This window comes from Podarcis gaigeae, assembly GCF_964106915.1.
Source record: "Podarcis gaigeae genome assembly, chromosome: 8".
NCBI lineage: Eukaryota > Metazoa > Chordata > Lepidosauria > Squamata > Lacertidae > Podarcis > Podarcis gaigeae.
Window position 1 is genome coordinate 88699993 of NC_139684.1, and position 25435 is coordinate 88725427.

A 25435-nucleotide genomic window follows, 5' to 3' on the forward strand; every position below is an offset into this window, starting at 1 on the left:
ACTAATAAAAATATATATATTTTTTTAAAAAAAGGAAAAGGGAGGAGAGCCCAGCAGCAGTAGCAGACTTTAGGCTTTAAAATTTCATATATATATATATATAATTTTTTATTAAATTTTCTTTTACAAATTAATCAACACAATTTTGTTCTCATATTTCCAATTTTTTGAACTTCCACCAGCTCCTCCATTAATCATCCATATTTTCTATTCATTATGCATTTTTCTTAACTTGTATTGCCAGTTAACAGTAACTTATCACTTCTGTTTTTGTTTTTTTAACAATACATCTTTAACAATCACAGAGCCTCTTTGAAACCGACTAACGTTGTCTGTACATCACATCTATTTTCCAGATAATCCGTAAACTTTCCCCAGTCCTCGATGAATTTGTGGTCTTTTTGGTATCTATTTTTCCCAGTCATTTTGTCCAATTCTGCGTAATCCATAAGTTTCATTCTCCATTCTTCAAGTGTCGGTAGGTCCTCTTGTTTCCATTTTTGGGCCATTAGGATTCTTGCCGCTGTTACTGCATATTGAAAAAGTTTATAGTCCCTTCTGTTAACCTCTCTTCCTGTTATTCCTAGCAAAAAGGCTTCTGGTTTCTTTACAAATGTATATTTAAACATCTTTTTCAGTTCATTATATATCATTTCCCAGAAGCCCTTAACCTTCTTACATTCCCACCACATATGAAAGATTCGGAGACCAGAATACTCTGGTTTCTCTTCAGATCGTACAAATCTTTCGCCTTTTAGGCTTTAAAATTTCAACGCCTAAATTCAGCTAACCCCCAACTCTTGCCTTCCGTGGTTCGCCATTGCTGCAGCGTCCCCCCGCTCTCCCCTAAACCCGCCTCTGCCATTGGGCGGATGGCATGGGGCCTGGCTCCGACTCAGACCGTTGGCTCACCCAGCTCCATGCTGGACTGCACTGGCTGGCAGCAACCGGTCTCTGGGATTTTTGACAGGGAGTCTGTCTCCCTGCCCAACTTGCAAGTGGCTGTCCAGGGGCCTTCTAGATGCAAAGCAGCTGTTCTGCCACAGAGCTGGTCCACCCAGCTATGCAATCCCATGAGCCTCTTTGAGCTTGTTCTAAGAATTTGAAGGTCCCAAATATAAAATAAACGTTTGAGGCAAATGTTACAGATAGGTAGCCGTGTTGGTCTGCCATAGTCAAAACAAAATAAAAAAATTCCTTCCAGTAGCACCTTAAAGACCAACTAAGTTAGTTCTAGGTATGAGCTTTCGTGTGCATGCACACTTCTTCAGATACACTGAAACAGATGTCACCAGACCCTTCTATATAGTGAGAAGGTGGGGGGGGGGTATTACTCAGAAGGGTGGTGGGAATGGGTGATTGGCAGATAGCTGGTCTGAACAAAGACATTGGATTCTTATCTCATTATACATGACAAAGCCATTTTTCACCTTCTCACCCCTTGCTTTTTCCTGTAAGACCTATTGCAGTCGTCAAGAGTCGTCAACAGGCTCATCACAGCTATCTGCCAATCACCCATTCCCACCACCCTTCTGAGTAATACCCCTCCCCACCTTCTCACTATATAGAAGGGTCTGGTGACTTCTGTTTCAGTGTATCTGAAGAAGTGTGCATGCACACGAAAGCTCATACCAAGAACTAACTTAGTTGGTCTTTAAGGTGCTACTGGAAGGAATTTTTTTATTTTGGTCTGAGGCAAACACATGCATGAGTATATAAACCACATGTCTGAAATAGTACAGGAGAGCAATCCTGAAGTCATTTTGACTCTCAAATTGACCTCAATATATTTCTCTGCAAGGAGGAAGGAAATGGGAAAGTTTTCCCCTTGACTTCTTGCTTACAAATCCTGCCTTAAGGGCACATTTGTGTATGAATAAGGTGAGCCTGTGACTGGATTCAGGAACTAAAAGTATTTACCATAACAAAAGAATGGCAAGGCTGCCCAGGTAATGCAATCAGTGGCCATTATCAGGTATCCTGGCAGGCAGGATTTCTGCTGTAGACCGCCCCCTTCTGTGATGTATGTATGATGCTTTGGGGGGTGGTCTTGGGCTACAGGGTGGGCAAATGCAAAAGTCTATATAAGGGCTTGCGCACCAATGTTCTGGGTTCTCTCCTCCTTCCTGTGTGTGGTGAGTGGGGACCCTGTTGCAACAGTTTAATAACGATCAGGCTTACTCAGCCCAGTATACCTGAAGGAGCGTCTCCTCCCCCATCATTTTGCCAGGACACTGAGGTCCAGCTCCGAGGGCCTTCTGGCGGTTCCCTCCCTGCCAGAAGCCAAGTTACAGGGAACCAGGCAGAGGGCCTTCTCGGTGGTGGCGCCTGCCCTGTGGAACGCCCTCCCACCAGCTGTCAAAGAGAACAACAACTACCAGACATTTAGAAGACATCTGACGGCAGCCCTTTTAAGGGAAGTTTTTAATGTGTGACATTTTAATGTATTCTTAATCTTTGTTGGAAGCCGCCCAGAGTGGCTCGAGAAACCCAGCCAGATGGGCGGAGTACAAAAATAAATTATTATTATTATTATTATTATTATTATTATTAAACAGCTTTGCTTCTCAATATTCTCTGGTTGGCGTCTGTTATTTTCTCCTACCGATAGCGAACCCACTTAAGGACTCTATACGGGCTCTTCGGTCCCCCATAAGGGAAAAGGAGCTTTTTCCCCCCTGTAACAAACTGAACAAGAGACCCCTCCCTGTCACAACACTAGCTTCCAGCTAGGGGCCTGAAATGAGCCATACAGTTCTGGCCACACATGACCTCCTGCACGTTCCTGTCCCCCCCCCCCCAGTCCAGTGCTGGTGTGGTGGATTAGAGTAGTTAGACCCCTGCATCACACGGGGTTGGACTAGATGATCTTTGGAGGTCCCGCCCAACCCTACAATTCTACGATTCTATGTCAGGCAAGGGTTCAAGCCTCCATTTGTCCAGCAAGCTCGCTGGATGCCCTTGAGCCAATCCCCACCGCTCGGCCTCTCCCAGGGTCGTCATGGGGATTAGATGAGTGCTAGCACATGGGGGAGACCAGGGTTCGAATCCCCCACCCAGCTCGCCGGGTGACCTGGAACGCATCCTTCTGGCCTAGGAGCCAAGCCTCAAATCCTCTCTGGCGATGTTGTTCCTCGTTTGTTTACAACCCCAGAGGACAAAAGCCTGGTTGGGTGTGAGTTTTCTGCTGGCCTGTTTGCTGAATGGGCGCCTGCGGTCTTTGGCGTGGGTGGCAAGGAGGAAGGCATTTCTTATGACCATTGAAGGAGACGTGCGGCTGCTCAAGGAGCTGGCCGGGAACTCAAGCCCTCTTCCCTGAAAACCCACTTCTCCGTGGGCGCTCAGAAGTGTCGCCGGCAATTATTTGCTTCACATTAAACAGACGCCGGGCGGCCAACTGTCCTGGACGCTTCCGTCGAGATTCCTGCGTTGCAGGGAGCTGAACTAAGTGGCCCTTGACAGTCCCAACTCTGCAACTGGAGGTTTTTAAACAGAAGCCGGAGGGTCACCTGAAGTAGAATCACAGAATCGTCCAGTTGGAAAGGACCGCAAGGAGCATTCAGTCCAACCCCTTGCAATGCAGGAATCTCAGCTAAAGATTCCCTGGCCATCCAACCTCTGCTTAAAAACCTCCAGAAAAGGAGAGTGCGACACTTTCTAAGGGAGTCCGTTCATCAGAAAGTTCTTTCTGGGGTGGCGCCGTGGTCTAAACCACTGAGCCTCTTGGGCTTGCTGATCGGAAGGTCGGCAGTTCGAATCCCCACGACGGAGGGATTGTTGCAACAGTTTAATAAAGATCAGGCTTACTCAGCCCAGTATACCTGAAGCAGCGTCTCCACCCCCATCGTTCTGCCCGGACGCTGAGTTCCAGCTCCGAGGGCCTTCTGGCGGTTCCCTCATTGCAAGAAGCAAAGCTACAAGGAACCAGGCGACAGAGGGCCTTCTCGGTAGTGGCACCCGCCCTGTGGAACACCCTCCCACCAGAAGTCAAAGAAAAAACAACTACCAGACTTTTAGAAGACATCTGAAGGCAGCCCTGTTCAGGGAAGTTTTTAATGTGTGACATCTTAGTGTATTTTTTGTCTTTGTTGGAAGCTGCCCAGAGTTGCTGGGGAAACCCAGCCAGATGGACAGGGTACAAATAATAAATTATTATTATTATTATCTGGCTGGCCACAGCGAGAACAGGAGGGGGGATTAATTGGGCCATTGGCTGGATTCAGCAAGCTCCTTTTAGGGAAACCGGAGATTTTCTGCCTCTGAGCTTGCGAAACCTTTGTTGTTGTTGAGGACTGGCATCGAAAAGCCTTGTTGAGGCAGGCTTCGGGATCATTTCAATTAATATTTAGCATGGATATCTATATATATTTACATGTATGATTTCGCCGTGCTGACTTTTCAAGATTCGTCTTGCTCGTCGCAACAAGTTTCAGGGATGCGCTAGGTCGGAGGTTGCGATGAATAAACAAGTCCCCTTTGTGCCGTCATGAGGCTTAAGCTATGTGCCAAGCCCCTGCGGGTCTCCAGGGGCGAAGAAGACAGCTTTTGTTTTCCCAGCTCGGGTTTAATAACATCTAAGCTGCCGTGATTCAGAAGGGATTTTTTCCAGCCCAGAGAGAGGATCAATTCCGTAGGGCTGCCCCCAGTGACTCACCCTAGGAGCCCAAGGCCCTGACTCAGAGGGGCCGGATCCTGCTCAGATAGGAAGAGATGCAACTGCTGCCCGGCAACACATCTGGAGCCGGGGAAATGCCACCGCGCCTGTTTAAATCCCCTGCGACGCTTCTCTGTCCATTCTCACCAGGGGGAACGTCAGAAATTAGAAGGCTACAAAATTTTGCACAGTGCAAATTTAGTGCATAGATAAAAGCTCTCTCTCTCTCTCTCTCTCTCTCTCTCTCTCTCTCTCTCTCTCTCTCATGACACTAGAATTTGTGGACCAAGCTGTATGTTGGAGGATTCAGGACAGAGAAAAGACAGTCCTCCTTCACACAGCACGGAGTTAGACTATGGAACTCACTGCCACAAGAGGCACGGGTAGCAGCCAACTTAGATGGCTTTGAAAGCCAAATTCATGGAGGAGAGGGCTATTGATGGCTACTAGCCATGATGACTATCAGACCCTCCAAGTGACCCTATATTTGAAGGACAGTCCCAGATTGACAGAAACCATTCTGTTTCTGATTTGATCCCGGAATGCCCCGCTTTCCCTTAGGGTGACCCTATTTTCATTTGTGAAAACCCTATGCCCTGCTTCCACAGATGATCCAGTATGATCCATGCGACGGTCACCTCCAGACTGGATTATTGTAACTCGCTCTACGCGGGGCTGCCCTTGAGACTGACCCAGAAACTCCAGCAGGTGCACAATGCCGTGGCGAGACTCCTTACGGGGTCCTCGCTGCGGGATCACATTCACCCGGTGCTATACCAGCTGCACTGGCTCCCGGTGGAGTACAGGGTCAGGTTTAAGGTGCTGGTTTTGACCTTTAAATCCCTATACGGCCTAGGACTCACATACCTACAGGACCACCTCTCCCAGTATGCCCCGCGGAGGACCTTAAGGTCCACAAATGACAACATTTTGGAGGTCCCGAGCTGCAAGGTGGTGAGATTGTTCTCAAGTAGGGCCAGGGCCTTTTCAGTACTGGCCCCGACTTGGTGGAACGCTCTGTCACAAGAGTCCAGGGCCCTTCGGGACTTGACATCTTTCCGCAGGGCTTGCGAGACAGAGCTTTTCCGCCTGGCCTTTGGTTTGGACTCAGTCTGACCCTTCTGTTTCCCTCCCCTTATGGTCTTGATTTATCGGCTACTTTTAGTAGGCTGCATTTTAAATTGCATTTTAACCTGTATTTTAATTTGGTCCCCCCCCCCCATTATGTTTTTACTGTGATTTTATTGGTATTAGCCGCAATGAGCCTGGCTCTGGCCAGGGAGGGTGGGGTATAAATAACATTTATTATTATTATTATAAACACTTCTGAACCCCAGTTGCTGGAAACAGCAGGAAGGGAGAGGGCTCTTGTGGTCGAATCCTGCCACAGGTAAATGCTTGGCCCCTGTGAGAAGAGGATTGTGGACTAAATGGGCCGCAGGCCTGATCCAGCCGCCAGGCTTTTCTGGTTCCCCTTTGAGAATGGCAGCAAATGTGTTCCAGTGTCAGGGTTTGCCCCTCTGCAACCTTTCTTCCCCCCTGGCCTATAATTTTTGGACTTATCCTTCGAGGATCTCGCCGGCCGCATCCTGTCCCGATGTGCTGAGGTCCCCGGGGCCTGTGAGGTTCTTGGAATTCCTTCCCTCCAGGGAAATATTACACAAACCCATTTATGGCTGCTCTGGGTCAGGAATTCAGATGATGCAAGAAGAGGCAAACGTATCGCTTCCAGAGGACGAGGCAGCATTCCAAGCGCTTCAGGAAGAAAAGGGCAAAGGGGGGGCGGATTCAGCACAACACACACACACACACTTTCTCTGCTCTTTGAAAAAGCTCTTTTGCCTTCCAAGGTTTCAGCCGCCATTTAGAAAGCAGTGGAGACAAACCAGAGAAGAGCCTTGGATCGGGTCCATTTATTTCCCTATCTCCCACAGCCATCCCTGTCCTAAGCCAGGGCCGCTCCAGACTGCCATGTTTGGGGGTCTGTATCCTGCAACATAGGATTGACACAATAACAGGGCACTGCTGGTGGATTTTGCCGACAAAGGTCCATATAGTTCAAGCTCTGGTTTTCCCAGTCGTGATGTATGGAAGTGAGAGCCGGACCACCAAGAAGGCTGATTGCCGAAGAATGGATGCTTTTGAATTCTGGTGCTGGAGGAGACTCGTGAGAGTCCCATGGACTGCAAGAAGATCAAAGTGATCCATTCTGAAGGAAATCAGCCCCGAGTGCTCACTGGAAGGACAGATCCTGAAGCTGAGGCTCCAAGACTTTGGCCACCTCATGAGAAGAGAAGACTCCCTGGAAAAGACCCTGATGTTGGGAAAGATGGAGGGCACAAGGAGAAGGAGACGACAGAGGACAAGATGGTTGGATAGTGTTCTCGAAGCTACCAGCATGAGTTTGACCAAACTGCGGGAGGCAGTGGAGGACAGAGGTGCCTGGCGTGCTCTGGTCCAGGGGGTCAGAAAGAGTCGGACACGACTAAACGACTAAACAACAACAAATCCTGCAACATATGATTGACACAATAACAGGGCACTACTGGTGGATTTGCACCGGACGGTCCGCACGTCATTCTGCCATTATTATGATTATGACCTGGCATTTGAGAAGAGGGAAATGGCGGCTGCCCATCACAGTAACCTGAAAAGCACGAACTGATCACACTCGCCTCTCTCTTCTCCGTCTGTTCTGGGGAGAAACAAACCCCAGTCCGTGGCTTAGCATTATGTCTGAAACCAGCAACATTTGTAGTTTGTCTAAACAAAACCACGGAGATAAGTCAAGGTACAAGTTTGTCTTCCAGTTGACAGGTAGATTGAACCCGCCAAATGTCCTAGTTTCTGACCTGATTCTGGAATGTCCTGCTTTTTCTTAGGACATCCCTATTTTCATCCGAGAAATGTTGGAGGGTATGGAATAGGACATGCATAGGCAAACTAAGGCCCAGGGGCTGGATCCAGCCCAATTGCCTTCTAAATCTGGCCCACAGACAGTCCAGGAATCAGTGTGTTTTTACATGAGAATAATGTGTCCTTTTATTTAAAATGCATCTCTGGCTTATTTGTGGGAGAAAGGAATTTGTTCATTCCCCCCCCCAATATAATCCGGCCCCCCACAAGGTCTGAAGGACAGTGGACTGGCCCCTTGCTGAAAAAGTTTGCAGACCCCTGGAATAGGATGTCCCTATTTTCATCAGAGAAATGTTGGAGGGGATGTCTGTATTTTCATCGGAGGAATGTTGGAGGACATGAGATTGGCACCTGCCAATCAGAAGACAGGGGTTGTGTTTTGATTATCCCCTGCGCAAAGTGGGCCTGATTCACTCGCCCATGATAGCCCTCGGTTTACAGTTAATGGCGACGTGAAAAAAATCATGTCATATTTTCTGTTTTCTCAACCTCCGCAGACCTTCGCATGTGACAAAACAAAACAGCGGAGACTGTAGGATTTCTGCAGTCATCAGTTCCATAGAAAGCAATGAGTAAACAGAGACTGATATTTTAATATCCAGGAAATGTATAGATAAACAACCCTTTTCTTACAGGAACCCCTTTTGGTTCCACTCCGTGTTTACAGTTAAGACGTTATGCAAACGTGAGAGGGGGGAAAAGGTACAAGAAGCGGGGTTCTGTTTTGCCATCGCAGGCCTTACAGGAACATCTCTGGAGCGGTGAGTCACGGCACACGAGTCACCTGAGAAAAAGAAATCAAAACAAGAGAGTGCAAGCAATTTCAAAACCGAAAGTCGTCCCCACGCCTTTGCCAGGGAGGCTCAAAGGAGAAGAAGAAGCTTTCAAGGTGCTCCCTGTTTGATCGCTGTGACCCGGGACCTTCACTTTTGCAAAAGGGCATTGCAGTCTTCCCTGCACCTCGGAGTGTACGACCAAGAAAATGAGGCTTATTGGCTGTTAGGCCAGGAGGCTGTCCTTTGGCCTCGGTGACTTCTTGGTTGCAGAGACTCCAAAACAGCTTTGCTCAGCTTTTTCCGCCTCCTCCTTCCCGCTAGGCCTCCTCTTGTGATTGGGAAACGAAGGCAGCGGTAAAACCACCAGCAGCAGAAACTCTGTCACTTGATCCTCTGTGATGTGGCAGCAGTTCAGCCAATCGGAGCCCTTCTGTGCATTGCAGCGCAGGTTAAACACACACAGAGACACACTGCGTCCTTTTGTACCCCTTTAAGCGCTTTTCCGGGAGCGCGGGTGGCGCTGTGGGTTAAACCACAGAGCCTAGGACTTGTCAACCAGAAGGTCAGTGGTTCGAATCCCCGCGACGGGGTGAGCTCCTGTTGCTCGGTCCCTGCTCCTGCCAACCGAGCAGCTCAAAAGCACGTCAAGTGCAAGTAGATAAATAGGTACTGCTCTGGTGGGAAGGTAAGCGGCGTTTCCGTGCACTGCTCTGGTTTGCCAGAAGCGGCTTAGTCCTGCTGGCCACATGAGCCAGAAGCTGTACGCCGGCTCCCTCGGCCAATAAAGCAAGATGAGCGCCGCAACCCCAGAGTTGGCCACGACTGGACCTAATGGTCAGGGGTCCCTTTACCTTTAAGCGCTTTCCCAGACACTTTGGGTGCTTCCAGGAAGGCATTGCAAGAAAACGATTCACACATTTCTGAGGGAAATCCAATACTGTATGCCCATTTCACAGAAATGTGCAGCTACAAGCTCACCCCTCGCGGGGAAAACCTAGGGAGGGCTCCGAGTGGCTGGCCTTGGCTTAGACATCGCCGGATTGCGCAGCTCAAAACAATTAGCCCATGGGGAGGACGGGTCAGCCAGCAAATTGCTGCCTCCTCTGCGTCACTTGGCGCGAGAGAGTAGCCCTGGTTCCTGGAGGTCAAGCGTTGAAAACGAGAGAACTCTTTGCCTGCAGAGAAGTGTGGAAGTCGTAGTTGCGTCGGGGACTTGCATGGAATTATAGAATCGTAGTATTGTAGGGTCGGAAGGGACCCCAAGGGACATCTAGTCCAACCCGCTGCAATGCAGGAATCTCAGTTCAAGCATCCATGACAGGTGGCTATCCATCCTCTGCTTAGAAACCTCCATGGGAGGAGAGTCCGCAACCTCCCAAGGGAGGCTGTTCTACTGCCAAACTGCTCTTACTGCCAGAAAAAGGTAAAGGGGGTGTTGCTGTGGTCTAAACCACTGAGTCGCTTGGGCCTGCCGATCGGAAGATTGGCGGTTCGAATCCCCGCGACGGGGTGAGCTCCCGTTTCTCGGTCCCTGATCCTGCCAACCTAGCAGCACACCAGTGCAAGTAGATAAATAGGTACCACTGTGGTGGGAAGGTGAACAGCGTTTCGGTGCACTCTGGTTTCCGTCACGGTGTCCTGTTGCACCAGAAGCAGTTTAGTCCTGCTGGCCACATGACCCGGAAACCCGTCCATGGGCAAAAGCCGGCTCCCTTGGCCCGAAAGCGAGATGAGCGCTGCAACACCAGAGTCACCTTTGACTGGACTTAACTGTCCAGGGGTCCTTTACCTTTTACCTTTACTGTCAGAAAGTACAAAAAAATAATAAACAATAACTATTCCTCCCTCTCAACAAGCTCCCCTAAACAATAGGTCTGCCCAAGAGTTGTTGCATAGGGCAGTGGTTCTCAAAAGCTGTGGTGTGCCCGTTTGATGTGGCGGGAAAGCATGGCAGGAAGATTTGAGGACAAACAATATTATATTTTGGGCGTGATTCCTGTTCTTATGCAGCTGCATTGTTTTATTATACTTTCTGGACGTCCTGTGATAATATTGGAAAGCAGTTATGTTTTATGTTATAAATCAAGCACTGCTGGGAGTTGCGTCTTTTTGTTTTCCAGTGCATTTATCAACACAAAGAATTCAGTGTGGTGTGAGCAATTGTTCATTCCGAAAATGTGGCCCAGAGGAAAAAACCAAGAACCATTGCATTTGGGCGACAGAGCCCTCTCACCCATGTCAGCTGTGCAAACCTAAAGTTTTGGGATGTACTTGAATCTATCCCACAAAATACCTGTCGAGTCTGGAGGTACCCGGAGGTACCAACCAGGGCAGAATTCCTTCTGGGATGTCTGCACAGGCCAGGAAGGCGCTGCTCCCTCTGTAGGAAGGTCCTGGGATTTGCCCAGACGGGAATGACAGATGTCATCATGAAATAAAACTCCCTCTTCTGTGTGAGGTGGGGGACCCAGCTCAGTCGGCACCATAACTGGAGGAGGGGTCAGCGCCAATATTCGTAGTGCAGCCGCCCTTCTCTGCCCTTTGCTATTTAGGGTGGCGCTGTGGGTTAAACCACAGAGCCTAGGGCTTGCCAATCAGAAGGTCGGCGGTTCGAATCCCCACAACGGGGTGAGCTCCTGTTGCTCAGTCCTTGCTCCTGCCAACCTAGCAGTTCAAAAGTACCTCAAAGTGCAAGTAGATAAATAGGTACCACTCCGGCGGGAAGGTAAACGGTGTTTCCGTACGCTGCTCTGGTTCGCCAGAAGCAGCTTAGTCCTGCTGGCCACATGACCCGGAAGCTGTATGCCAGCTCCCTCGGCCAATAAAGTGAGATGAGTGCCACAACCCCAGAGTCGGTCACGACTGGACCTGATGCCATTTCCACACCCGAAAACCAGGACATGTCAGAATTTCCCTGACGAATGGCAAGCCTAGATAAGTAGAACGTTAGTTTGTGCCTAAAGCTGCCTTTTAAGTTTGTTGCTGACTTTAAATTGGGGAAAACATTTTAAAGGGTTGCTTTTAACTGTTTTGGAAACTAATTTCCTCACTTCGTCTCAATGCAAGCCACCTGGAGGTTTTTCAACAATCAAACTTAAGCCACAGGTAAGAGAGGGGAGACAGCTCCCAGATAGCCGCTGCTTTTTTTGTGGGATTCAGTTGCCCTCCAGAAAAGTCAGGCTGCACAGTCAAAGCGGATCTGGAGCTCTTGAGCAACGAACCTGCTTCTCCCACAAAACTGGACTGTTTGCGGTAAGGAAAGTGATGGGGAAATCCGCCAGGGAGTGTAGGGTGATAAATGCTGAACAAACAAGTTGTTGGAGGTGACCGTGAAACTCACTGGGTGCCCTTGAGCCAGTCAATGTTACTCCACCTGGCCTACCCAACAGGGCTGTTGTGAGGCTAAAATGGGGGGGGGGGGGACCACGTCTGCCACACTGCACACCTACAAAAGGTGATCCAGGCTCTTCTTAAACCTTTATGGAAGCTGCTGGTTTGGAGCAGTCTATCTTGATTCCTAGGTTTACAGGAACAGAACGCTGGCCCAAATGGACCCCCCCTTTATCTGACTAAACAGCCTCTTCTTACCTCTCTCTGGAGCACACCCCCCTCACCCAAACCCCTGCCCAGCTGCTGCCAGCCTGTGCTGGCAAAAAACGAGATGGCCCAGCACTGCCACAACTCAGGCTGAACTTTCCCAAGAGAAGAGGGGATGATGCAGTGGGGGGAGCCCAGGCAAAAACACCCCTCTTGGACCAGACCTTTTAGCTTTTAACCACCTGTGGCCTTGGGGGGGTGATGCTTCTAATGCAGGAATCGGCAATTTTTTTTAGCCGCGGGCTGGTCCACTGACCCTCAAACCTTGTGGTGGGCTACAGAAGCGGCACCGAGCTGGGAGAAGAGGCAAGGGGGGGGCAAGTAGTCCTCCTCCCCACCCCCCAGCCCCAGCCGCTGCGATTACCTTCCCAGGGGCCGCCGCCGCCGCCACGGCTTCTCATGGGTAGGCAGAGCAATTTTGTCCACTCCGCTCTCTGGCCAAAGGAGCATCAGGGCGGTGGCGGGAAGATGAGCGGCATGAAAGGGCTGGCTCCAGAGAGGGGCTGCTTAAAATGGGGCTCAGCTAGCTCAGCCCATACCCCTTCCTCCTCTAGGCAGGGCGGGGAGAAGCCAGGAGGAGGGAGGGAGGAGGCGCCGCGACGGTGTGTGAGAGGAAGGGCTGGGAATGGAATTCGCGGGGGGGGGGGAAATGGCACAGCCCGAATGAACAGAATCCCCACGCCAATCCACAGACAGTCCATGGGTCGGATCCTGAAGGCCATTGGGCCTGATTTGGCCTGATTCGGCCCGCAGCCCTTAGTTTGCCAACCCCTGTTCTAATGCATTGTTTCTCCTCGCTTTTAATGTAGACATGTGGGATTAATGTATTAATCTTTATTTATTATTATCATTAGCCTTTGGCTAATTAATAATAATAATATATTATTTATATAATATATAAATAATATATTATTTATATATTTATATCTCGCTGGGCTTCCCCAGCCACTCTGGGCAGCTTCCAACAAAGTATTAAAACACAGTGGTCTGTTAAACATTAAAAGCTTCCCTAAACTGGGCTGCCTTCAGATTTCTTCTAAAAGTCTGGTAGTTGTTCTTCTCTTTGACATCTGGTGGGAGGGCGTTCCACAGGGCGGGTGCCACTACCGAGAAGGCCCTCTGCCTGGTTCCCTGTAACTTGGCTTCTCGCAGGGAGGGAACCGTCAGAAGGCCCTTGGAGCTGGACCTCAGTGTCTGGGCTGAAAGATGGGGGTGGAGACGCTACTTCAGGGATACTGGGCCTTTGAGACCGTTCAGGGCTTTCAAGTTCAGCACCAACACTTTGAATTGTGCTTGGAAAAGTACTGGGAGCCAATGCAGATCTCTCAGGACCAGTGTTATATGGTCTCGGCGGCCGCTCCCAGTCCCCAGTCTAGCTGCCGCATTTTGGATTAGTTGTAGTTTCCGGGTCGCCTTCAAAGGGAGCCCCACATATGGCCTTTTAAGCTGGAGGGGGGGGTGTTATTGTTTTCTTTGTTACTACGTGATGCATTTTTGTTTCTTTCTATTGCAAGCCGCCCTGTGACCCTCGGATAAAGGGCGCTAAAGAACGGCAATAGATAAGATAGATAAATAAAATCTTGTTATCCCTCGACCTTCGCCCGAAGGCACCCAGGCTAGGTTACCACATTAAAAACAAGATTGGGAAACAATTTGAAAGCGGACATATGTCAAAGAGGACGCTTTAGTGGCGATTCCTGCATTGCAAGAGGGGGACTCGATGCCGTCCAACTCTAAACTTCTATGACCTAGAACGGTGTTTCCCAAATTTGCATCCCCAGCTGTTGTTAGACTACAACTCCCACCATCCCGAGCTAGCAGGACCAGTGGTTAGGGCTTTCCTTGAAGAATGGGAAAGGTTGTGGCAGTGGCGTAGCGTGGGTTGTCAGCACCCGGGGCAAGGCAAGTAATTTGCGCCCCCTAACCTGTGGATTTGCGCCCCCTAACCCGTGGATTTGCATCCCTAACCCTAACCCCCAGATGTTGCGCCCGGCCCCCCCTGCACCCCCCACGCTACGCCACTGGGTTGTGGAATGAAAGCATAAAATTTACAGCCTGCAATGCTTTGAAAGAGAATATGATGAAAACGATGTATAGATGGTATATTACACCAGTGAAATTAGCTAAAATGTATAAGACAAATAATAAATGTTGGAAATGTAAAGAAAAAGAAGGAACATTTTATCATATGTGGTGGGAATGTAAAAAAGTAAAGAACTTCTGGGAAATGATATATAATGAGATGAAAAAGATGTTGAAATATAATTTTTTAAAAAAATCAGAAGCATTTTTACTTGGTATTATAGGTCAGGACATTAATAGGCAAGATGTTAAATTGTTTTTATATGCAACAAAAGCGGCAAGAGTATTGTTAGCCCAGAAATGGAAACAAGAAGAAATTCTGATGAAAGAAGAATGGCAGGCAAAATTAATGGACTATGCAGAATTGGACAAAATGACAGGAAGGATTCGAAACCTGCGGGACCAGAGATTTACAGAAGATTGGAAGAAGTATCAACAAATTACGCTAGTAGGACTACAAGAAGTTTTGTAAGGAGAAATATATGAAGTGTTACAAAGTAGAAAAAAGAGATGTTGGTTATGAGTTTGAAATGCAATAGGGAAGATAAGAAATGCATACTGGGAGATAAAATTTTCAGAGAGGATTGATGGACGTCAAAAATTTGAATAAGAAGTAAAAGTATGTTTAATTATTGTTGAAAATGATATGTTAAAAAAACTAATAAAAATTATATATAAAAAAGAAAGAAAGAAAGCTAGCTAGCACTGCTTTCCAAAAACAACTGGAGAGACCCAAGTTTGGGAAACCATAAAAATGTGGCTTGGGTCCGTTTGTTTCTGTAGGTTGCCCTGGCAAGAACAAGCGGCGAATAAATGTCCTCTCCGTTTCCTGCGCGCTCCCCCTCGGTCGTCTTTCTCTTTCTTCCCTTCTCCCTCTCCCCCTTTCTGGGCACCCGCCTTCCCTGCAACCTCCAGCTCCGGCTGCCGCGTCTCCGCCCCATGAGCTCATCGCCAGCCCTTAATAAAAGGCGCAGCCCCGGCGCTGCGCTCTCAGCTTCCCCGCGTGAGACGCGACGCGCGCAGCCCAGCAAGTAGCCTTACGCGGCGGCGCAGCCGGAGCCCCAGCCGAGAGCCCCACGTAGCGCGATGAGCTCCATCTTGGACGTCAACACCATCTTCCAGGTACGCGCAGCAGCGCGGAAAAGCCGCGGAGGGGCTGGGGACTGTCTCCAAGAGGATGCCTTCCATGAAAGAGAAAAGCTTTCAGCGCGCGGTTTGCATTGCGTTTTTGGTTCCGGGCTTTTTACGCAGATTCGCCCCGCGCTTCTGGCAACTACTTTTCGCCCTCTTTCCTTCCCAACCGAGGTCGGAAAGGAAGGTCGGATGTTCCCCCGCTGCTACCCCTTCCCTTTCCCCCCTCCTTTCCGTCCTGTTCCTCTGATACCGAGTCGCCAAATGGGGTTTGGACTTTCCAGAAAGACCCGAGATCCGGGAACGGTTACGGGACACTGGAAAGAGTCCTGGATTTGGCTGGGATATTTTGGCTCCTAGGGACTGATTGTTGGAAGGGATTTTCCTGGCAGCTCTGTGGGCTGGTGTAACCTTGGAAGTTAGAAATATATTTGTGTGTGTGAGAGAGAGAGATATCCCTGGATCAGACAGGAACCTTTCCCTCTTGAGATTGCTGGTCGCCGGATAGTAAAACTTAATGATCTCTTTCTTTACTGCTAGACCTAACTACATCCCGGGCTGGACCGGCCATTTTTCCTGCCTCCACCCACTGGGTGTCATTTTTATTTTTTAAAGTGGACGCCACTTCAGAGCTAGGAGGAAGGAGGGTGTCCTTTTTTTGACTTTTGGGTAGGAAAGTTAATTTGGGGCGCTGCGGTTTCTTGTTGACAGCACCCGCTGCCTGACCTCCTTCTGCCAAGACAGCCCGGGACACATTTTCCATACAACTGGTGGTGTGTTTATTTCAGAGAGAGAGAGATTTGTGTGTGTGTGTGTGTGTGTGTGTGTTTTTTAAAGTAAGATGGTTCTTTTTGGGCGTCTAGATTTCCTTGTATGACAACGCAAGCTTTTGAGTGACACAGAGCTCTGTGTCACCTTTCAGACAAAAGAGGTAAAATCCTGGCAAGTGTTGGGAATCCGAGTTTTCTCCCCCCTGCTCTCTAATGTGGCTCTACTCTGCAAAGCACACCCATTTTGAACCCTAGATATCTCCTCCCCAGCTCTCATCCTTACCTGGAAAATCTTGGCGAGGGGCTCCAGTTATTTTGCAGGATTCCCTTTCTGATTATCCTGCTTCTATTGAGGAAAAATATGAATCTGAGAAATGTGGTTCAAAGCAGACATTTCTTTTGAGAGATGGAAGGAACTGTATAGAGGGAGAGTGTTGCCTGTTTGGCTACTTTGTTTTGGAGGGGGGTTGTTTGTGCCCCCCTTCCTAGATTCTGCCCCACCCTGCTCTCTCCAAATTGAATTGGGTGGCGGGTGGCTCAGAAGGGAATGGGAGGGGACAGGAACATATTTTTTTTTGCTGGCTTACTTCCTGGAGGGAGGAACAGCGCTTTTTTCTAGGTCAATAGATCTGTTTCTTCTTCTTTTCTTCCTCCTTGGCTGGGGCTGTGAAATCAAGCAGGCTTTTGTGTGCGAATGCTATAAAACACTCCGACTTCAGATTTCACAAGCTCTTTCCTTAAACTGCAGCAGTCCAGGATTGGTGCATGGGTTTCAGTCCCGCAAAAGACCCAGGAAATGAAATTCTGTAATTGACCTGCACAGAGTCGCTGCAGCAGTTTGAATTTTCTGTGCAGAATCTGTAAGAAGAGTTCTAAAAAATAATACTTGGTATATAATGGAGCAGTCTGGTGCTAGATTAGGTCCCAACAATTAGGATTTGGGGTTCAAATCCCCCAGATGACTTCAGACCAATGACTTGCCCTACTTTACAGAGCTGTTGTAAGTAGAAAATAGGGAAAATAGGGAGAGGGACAAGAAAAAACCACAATTGAATCAAGCAAAACATTTATCTTTGTTGAGAGGGTGTGACATAGTTTCCTCTATAGAAAAAAACTGAATGGGCCTGAATCATTTGTTGAATGTATGTTTTGCTGTTGTAACATGTCCTTGGGACATTACGGTGAGAGTTACCTAGGAATTTTTTTAAATAAACAAGCAAGCCTCTATACGTCTGATTTTGTTTCCCGGTAGGCTGTGCAAATCGTAAATAAAGCAAGTTAGTTTACAACCCGCCGATAAAGGGTTCATTCAGTTGGGAGCCCAAGAAGGCTTTGGCTAGATTGAGAAATTGAGGAATTAAAGTTTTTGGGTTACGTGGAATACTTTGGGCAGATGTTGAGTGAAGGTAAATTTCCGCAATTAGTTGGAGGCGACGTGTTTTCAGTCCCATAGCAGAAAATGCGTTAAGCAATAGCCCACTTCTCTGAAGCAAGGCCCACATCAATGGGAGCAGCCTTGCGACCACGTCCACAAAACCTGACAGTCCTCATGCGAATGTCAGGCGCATCACATATGCAAAAGACTTCTCTACCTCTGTGTAAGCAAGGAAATCGCTTGCATTTTCTTGAAGCCTTCTGCGAACCCTGCAAAACAGATACTTTCTTTAAAACAGAACCCCAAAATATTCCTCCTTAAAATGTGCATGCCATGAGCGCCTTTGGGAGCAAGAGGGCTTCTTATTACAGGCCTCCCTGGTCTAGAGAGTCTTTGCCAAGCTGGTGCCCGCCAGATTTCTTGGACTACAATTCCCATCAGCCCCAGACCCCCCCCCCCGCTAAATTAAATAGAGCACACCCTTCCGGAGAGGCAGGAAGGAACGAGGGAAGCTTCTCCCATCCTGGGATGAGCTGTCAAACTCAGAGGCTGTGTCGGCTGCTGGGCTACGTGGAGGACCAGTTTGCAGAATATCTCCAAATATCTCAAAATGAATTCGAGAGAATCTGCACCCACAGCCCATTATTGTTGCATGTGTCACCCCCCAGTTCACTGAACTGCACAGATCATGCCAGTGAAAGATTGAGAAATAGGTGTTGATTCTTGCCACATCTTGATAAGGGGTCTTGTGGCTTGGATGATTAAGGAGCAGATTTGTGAAGATTAACAGGCCAGGTGGCAAAACAGGGGGAAGTTGTTTTTCAAAGTTTCTACTCCTCCAGATTGTAGATATAGGTGGAGCCTGGTTTATATTTGGGGAAGAACAGGACACATGCTCAATTGTGTTCTCTTCCCTTGTAATCTCACACACTTTGAGAATTTAGCCCCCCAGCATTTTAAAAGCGGGTAGTCATAGGGTATATTTTGCCCAGTTTTCCATATTACAGGTTTTGGCCAATAGGGTGTAAAAAAAATTCTCATTTATCCCCCCCCCCCCCAAATGTTTTAAAGCAAAGACTTCCACCAGGGACACTGCTCTTGTTTTGATTGGTTTTAATAAATCCTGCAGCTTTGGAAAGTCTTGATAAAAAAACAAATAAACAGCGGTTAGCCTCCTGAAGAAGGCCCATTTTTATTTTTGACAGCACATGCAAGTTTAGTTTGACACCTGATTTCCGATACAAATACATTTTATGGCCTCTCAGTCCCAGATAAGTCTGGGGCAGCTTGGGTTTCTGTAAGCGCCACTCAGGAAGTGTGTGTTTGTTGGTGCAAGATGAGGAAGGGCCCCCTCTATTTTACCTTATTTATTTATTGCAGTTATATACCCCACCCTTTTCTTCCAAGGATCTCAAGGCGTCGTGTACACGCTTCTCTTCTTTTAAATCCCACAACAGCCCTGTGAGGTAGGTTAGGCTGAGAAAGGCAGCAGCAAGCTTCATGCGGCTAATTGGGCATTTGAACCCAGCTCTTGATCCTAGATACTCTCACCATTGCACCACACTATTCCTAATAATGCCCAATGTGCAACTCTGGATATTTGCCAGAAGGTGAAGGGGCCCTCGAGTGTAGGCGTGGGGAACAGTGAAATCATGTGGGAACGCAGAAGAAAGATTGAGTCTTCATCCTTTCTGTTGCTCGGCATTTGTTTCGAGTTTCTAGATCTCATGGTTCAACGAAGTCTGTTTCCTGGCTAGAGATCTTCCATTGACAACCTTCCTTCCCTTTGCACGTGTGTTTCCACTGCTAGCTACCTGGCAATCTCTCCCCCACCTTAAAAAAAGATGCTTGCAACTTCCTGGGGGCAGGACTTCCTCTTCCTGTTTGTCAGGCTCCTGCCACTCATCTGCCGAGCAATTCCTGTTTAGCAAATCTTTCGTTAGCCTGCCTTACCTGGGCTGCACCTGCGCTGCCACCTGTCTCAGCTGTGCCCTGTCCAGCCTGTCTCCCTTGTCTCTCCTCAACCATCTAAGCTGAGATTGCACACTCTGTGGAACCCGGGTTCTCCATGCAGGGGGTTGGACTAGATGACCCTTAGAGATCCCTTCCAACTCAACAACTCTATGATTCTATTTCTTTTAGAAGACGGGAGTTTTCCCTTGTTAGTCTTTTTATCAATGCTGTTTTGCAGCTTTTGACTTTGGGACGCTTTGAGGCGTGGCCCGTCTAACGCCAAAGTCGACAGACCTGATTCAAACTTGTATTTTTTTACCCAGAGAGAGAGAGAGAGATATTTCCATTTAAAATGCAAGCCATCCGAATTGGAACGGCAGGTCCGAACCCAAACCGGTGGCTTCAGAATGCCAGTAAACTGAATCCGCAAATTGTTCCTTGCCCTGCGAACTTGGGAGGCTGGTTGAGCTGGAAACAAATTGTTCCTGCGTTGCAGGGGGGTTGGTCTAGATGACTTTGGGGGTCCCATCCAACCCTGTGATTCTGTGCTGCTATGAAATGAGGCAGCCCTTATCTGCGCCCCCTCGGCTCAGGAGCTCACGGGGTTTCCCCATATTGGAATCTGGTACAAAAAACAGGATGTTGGACTAGATGCGCAGGCTTGTGGAACCTCCAGCTCCAGTGGCAGTCTATCCCAATTTCTAGGTTTGCTGGGGTATTTGGCCACGGCAAGAACAGGCTGCTGGAAAGCCAGATGCTTCCCTGCCTCCTTAATTAGCCCAGACGATAGCAAAGTGATAATGTGCCTCTAGTAGGTGAAAGGCTTTCTGAGCTCCCACAACCCTCCCTTCCTCCCCTATCTTTCTGGCTTTCCGCAGTCAGAGGAGCAGCTGTTCCCCCTCCAGCTCTGGCACAGGCCCAGCGTTAAAAATAACTGCGACCCAGCCCACCGCGGCTATATGAAACTGCCTGACGTCACCTTTTCCTGCTCCGCAGAGAGGCCCGCTCTGCTCTCAGAAACCTGTTCTCCCTTCCCCAGCGCCTCCACCTCCTCCTCTCCCGCCAGCTGCCTTGTCGCGGCAGCCAGTGTGATGTAGAACTAGGGTCTGGAGACCTGGGTTCGAATCCCTGCCCTTGACCATGAAGATTATGGGCCAGTCACTCTCCCTCCCAGCCTAACCTGCCTTGCAAGGCTGTTGTGGGGATTAAACGAGAACCAGCTATGACACCTTGAGCTCTCTAGGGGAGGGAAAAGGTGGGAAAGAAATGCCGTTATAATTTTTGACGTTCTTGGAGAGAGGGGCGAAGGATTGAGGCTGAGCCTCCTTTGAAATCTTGATTGTATCCCATAGCAGCCATTTCTAGGGCAGGATCTCAGAGGGGACAAGACTCCCAGGTTTTTGGTCTCCAACACACTTCCGGCATCTACCTGTGTTTGTAAACTTATTTATAGGCTGACTTTGGGGACCGAAGAAGCACACTGTTTGGAATTTGCCATCTCTGCCATCTGGGAATCATTTGATCCAGACTGTTTTCACACACCCTGTACCCCATCCTGCAGAATTAGTTATATTTTATCCGCACAATCCGAACGAATTACTGGCACCAAAATGCCTTGTCTGAGCAGTCAAAATAGCCCAGTATAATTGTGGGCTGTCCCTGGAGCCAAGTGACTTTCCTCCTTCAATTCCTCAACATTCTTAACTTAGCTCAAGGTTGTCATCTGAACTGATACTCAATCAGAGTCGTTCCATCTGTTGAAAATTATGACTTGCCCCAAAATGACAACCAGGCATTCCTCAAATCCTTGGTTTGCACCAGACTTCCCTCCACCTCTTACTTGGGTCCATAGAATTCTATATAATATGCCTTTCCAATTGTATCTAATATTCTATTTACCATCTTTCCCACTGTTCCTACTAGTTACCTTTACAAGAGTCATTCTAGCCCAGTCAAAAAAATTTACATCGCCGCGGTAATCTTCCAGATATTTTAAAAAATTTACTCCAATTCTTGTTGGATTTTGGGTACTCTTGGTCTCTTAACTGCCCGGTCAGCTTGCCCATCTCTGCGTATTCCATCAACTTCACTTGCCAGTCCCTTTTCGTTGGAATTTTATTTCCTTCCCAGTTTTGTGCTAACGATACTCTCGCCGTTGTGGTGGCGTTCATGTTCATGTGGTCAGCTTTTTCGTAGGGGAACAGGAAACTGCCACGCTGTTCGTCCCGCTCTCCCGATGGCGGGGAGGACCCAATGGGGCCCCAAGTCAGATCTCGCTGTCCCTAAATATTGGGGGGACTGAAGCCCCGTTTGCCCGCCGGGGTGCAGGAAACAGCCACGAAAATCGTCCTGCTCGCCTGGTGGCGGGACAGATAGATGAAGCCTAGCAGGACCCCTGCTCTAGGGGGACACTTAGGGGGCTAGCCTAGTTCCCACTGGCCGCACGCCACTGCCCCCGGGGGTCATCCGTTCCAACCCCCTGCAATGCAGGAATCTCGACTGAGTCCTCCATGACAGACGGCCGTCCATTCTCTGCATAAAAATATATCACAAGGCAGCAGCACCGAAAGCTCACGCCTCTCTCTTTCTCTCCCCGCAGAACCTGCGTAACCTGTCTCTGAGCGAAGACCAGGACATGCCCTCCTCGCGGCGCGACTCCGCCTGTTCCCTGGACACGCCCTACAGCAGCGGGGACTCCCAGCTGTGGCCCCTTCGCAGCCACTGGAGCCCCGGCTCGGAGCAGCAGTTGCGCCCCCTCAGCGAGCCCGCCCGCCGCCCGCCTTTGCGGCCCGACCGCTCCATCAGCCTCATCGAGGGCAGCAAGGTGCTGCCGCCTCCTCCTCCGGGCTTCCCTCCCCTCAAGCTTCCCTCGCTGGCGGCGCCTCCGCTCTCTTCCCGCTACAAGACGGAGCTGTGCCGCACCTTCAGCGAGACTGGCAAGTGCAAGTACGGAGCCAAGTGCCAGTTTGCCCACGGCACGGCCGAGCTGCGCACGGTCAGCCGCCACCCCAAGTACAAGACAGAGCTGTGCCACAAGTTCTACATCCACGGCGAGTGCCCCTACGGCTCCCGCTGCCACTTCATCCACTCCATCGAGGAGGCGCAGGCCTGCTCGCCGTCCTCGTCGTCGCCGCAGCTCCTGCGCCAGAGCGTCAGTTACTCCGGGGTGCCGGCCGGCCGACGCTCTTCCCCTCTGCACGGCGTCCCCGACCCGGCCTCCTTTGCCCGGGCGCCGTCCGTCTCGCCACCTCCGGCCCCGGCCGACCTCCTCTCCCCGACATTTGGGCACCTGAACTCGGATCCCATCTCTCGCTTCCACACGTTGGGGGAGGCCCTGGCCATCCCGACCTCCGGGGGGTGCTGCTCGTGCTGCTCGTGCCGCTGTGGCAAGTCAGCCAGTGTGTCCGGCCCTCTCCAGACCCACCACCGGGACCTCTTCTCCGCTGCCCCGGGGACGCCGACCTCTGCGGCCGCTTCCGCCAACCTGCCCCGGACGCCTTCCTCCAACTCCCTCTCCGACCCCGACTGCTACAGCAGCTCCAGCAGCCTGAGCGGTTCCGACTCGCCCGTCTTTGACTTCCACGCCCCCAGCGGGCCCGTGGGGAGCAGTAACCGGCTGCCCATCTTCAACCGAATTTCCGTCTCCGAGTGAGCCTCGTGACGCCTTCGCCGGTTTGCGGATTTATGCGGGGAGTGATTTGTCACTGCGCAGGTGTAACGTATGACCTTCCCGGTTTGTGGGGCCTGTTCGAACCACCCTCTGGACTCGATCCCTCGGAGCTGTCGCTGCTCCGGGGTCCTCAAGCCGCACGCAGGACTTCCTGGTGTTTCGCCGCGTCCTTTTCGCTGACGGAAGAGGGAGAGGAAAGAGGAGGCTGGAACCCTCCTTCCCGTCTCACCTCCGTCCAAATGTGCCTGGAAAACGCCTTTTAAAAGAGAGAGAGAAATGAACAACAACCCAAATTGGCTGTGGCTTGTTGTGTTTACCCCACAAGTGCCTTGTGCTGGCTCGAAGGAGGCACAGCCCCCCAACCCAATACGTCAGGGGCCGAGAGTCTCGCTTGCGTCGAACAGCAGGTAGTTAGTGATGTGATTGGCAGGTGATCACAGTAAGCCTTTGACAGTGGGGCAGGGTCCCCCCCCCTCTGCTTCCTCACCTGGGTTTTGCTCTTCCCCATCCTAGTGACGTCTGCCCCCCTTTTTAGCATGACAAACCCACCACCAAATCATTTGACCCACCACTGCAGTGGAAACCGCAAATCGGACGAAACAGGATGATTGGAGAGAGACTAAAGAGAGAGATTGGCGATGGCCGGGTTTGGCTCCCTGGCCGCCAGTTGCCGACCCCTTACAGAACTCCGCCTCCACCTCTTAAAACTACGCAGAAAGAGGGAGAAACAGTGCCTTGCCTCCGAAAGTGCCATGTTGGTTGGGGCGGATAAAAGCCGAAAGTGCGAGGCTTATTATCCCAACTGCCCACCTCTCTTGTGTCTCTTTTCCCCATCCTGTGAAATTTTGCTAATACGGGGTGGCAGCTAGGAGATCTCTTTCCCCCCCAAAAAAACATTCCTTCATCCCTCCCCAGTCTGCTAAACTCTTTTGCTGTGGTTTGGGGGGAGATGGAGATCACAGACACATTGGAAGGGATTCCATGGATCATTTAGACCCTGGCATTCCTCTTGCCCGTCAAGCATCGCTCCTCCAAACCCCAAGCTGCCCCACATATCTCCGCAGTGGGGAAATGGAGCAGTTCCGCCCTTCTCGTCGCCCCCGCCCCATTTTGTATGTAGCAGATTCACACTTCCTCTCTGGGAAGGGGAAACAGACGACACGGCGGTTGGAAATTGGGCAGAGGAGAAGTGCAATCGTGACGATGCTTCCTCTGCCGGTCTCCTCGTTTATTTATTTTTTAAAATTAAAAATAGATATATATCTGGTTGCTTCTAACATACTGTGAATGCCTGGACCTCGCTGCCTTAATGGGCAACCCCCTTCCCCTCGCACACAAACGACAAGGGGCTGAGAGTTGGGTTTAAAATAAAATCAAAAATCAAAATAGCATTGGCCCCTAGAATGGAGGTTGGAGGAGCCTTGAATTTTTCTGAGATTGCAAAAGGAGAGACTCTGTGGTTTTCTGTCTTTTGGTGGAAGAGTGAAAAAAAGCCCCCTAGGTGTGTCCTGCTATCTCACACATATTTACACTGATCACTAGAAGCATCAAAGGATGGAGATGAGGGGCTAAAGGGAGACTGAGCAGCCATGAGGGGGGTTAGGGTGGAATTCTTAATCTTTTATATATATAAAATGTTGATGCTAACTACCTGCGTCTAATTATTGTGGGGAACGTATGTGTCTGTGTGTATTTTTATTTCATTTAAAATGAGCCCTCAATGTTTACCTTGTAATACTGCGATAAGCGAAAAAAAACCAAAATGTAAACTATTTATAGACACTTTATTTATTCAAACAATTTTATATACTATTTATCTTTTTTTGTAATATTCCAAAATAATATATATATATATATTTTTGTGTTTGAAATATGGAAAAAAAAGAGAACATTGTGCTAAAATTTAAATTGTTTATGGGGGGGAAAAATAAGTTTGCTACTTTCTTCGCTAGGGAAAAAAAAAGTTTGCTATTTCTTTTCTCAACGTGAGAATTTCAGATTAAAAAAAAGCAACTAATAATGGTGCCGTTAATAATTATTATTATTATTGATAATAATAAATTCAAAGATCGAAAGGACCTGTGACGTTTGTGGCTATTTATTTGCAGTACAAAACCATACGCATAACATAGGTGACGAGTCGCCTTGAGGAAAAGATGCATTTCTTATATTTCTGCAGCACATTCCAGTTTAAGGACAGCATTCATTTTTTGAAATCTGCAGAAACACCAGCCAGGCTAACCCAAGGCAGTTTAGGCCTGATTAGGATTTTGAACCCAGAATATATAAGAAACTGGTGGGGGGGGCACCTAGATTCTCTGGTTCGGAGGAGGGAAGAATTATGCAAATCAAGTACTTTGCATACATTAGCTTGATTGCATAATTTATTCTGCTGGTCCTGGGGAAGCCAGGATTTAACACAGGGCCTCCAAAGCAAGCTCTGCCTCACAATCGCAGCAGTTCGTCTTGTTGCACATAAAACCCATGTTTGCGTCCATGAGGTCTGGAAAC

At 49.2% G+C, this 25435-nt stretch overlaps 1 protein-coding gene and 1 pseudogene across 2 annotated transcripts in view; one reads left to right on the forward strand and one right to left on the reverse strand.

Annotated features, from left to right (window-relative positions):
• Positions 1–25435, reverse strand: part of LOC310851754 (transmembrane protein 229B pseudogene) — a 151047-nt pseudogene that overhangs the window by 14539 nt on the left and 111073 nt on the right. The gene's annotated exons all lie outside the window — the stretch shown is intronic.
• On the forward strand, positions 14910–25002 carry ZFP36 (ZFP36 ring finger protein). The gene is made up of 2 exons (XM_083753501.1): positions 14910–15147; positions 21854–25002. The coding sequence occupies exons 1-2, from the start codon at positions 15112–15114 to the stop codon at positions 22904–22906; spliced, it is 1089 nt and encodes a 362-aa protein (XP_083609627.1). The 5' UTR covers positions 14910–15111; the 3' UTR covers positions 22907–25002.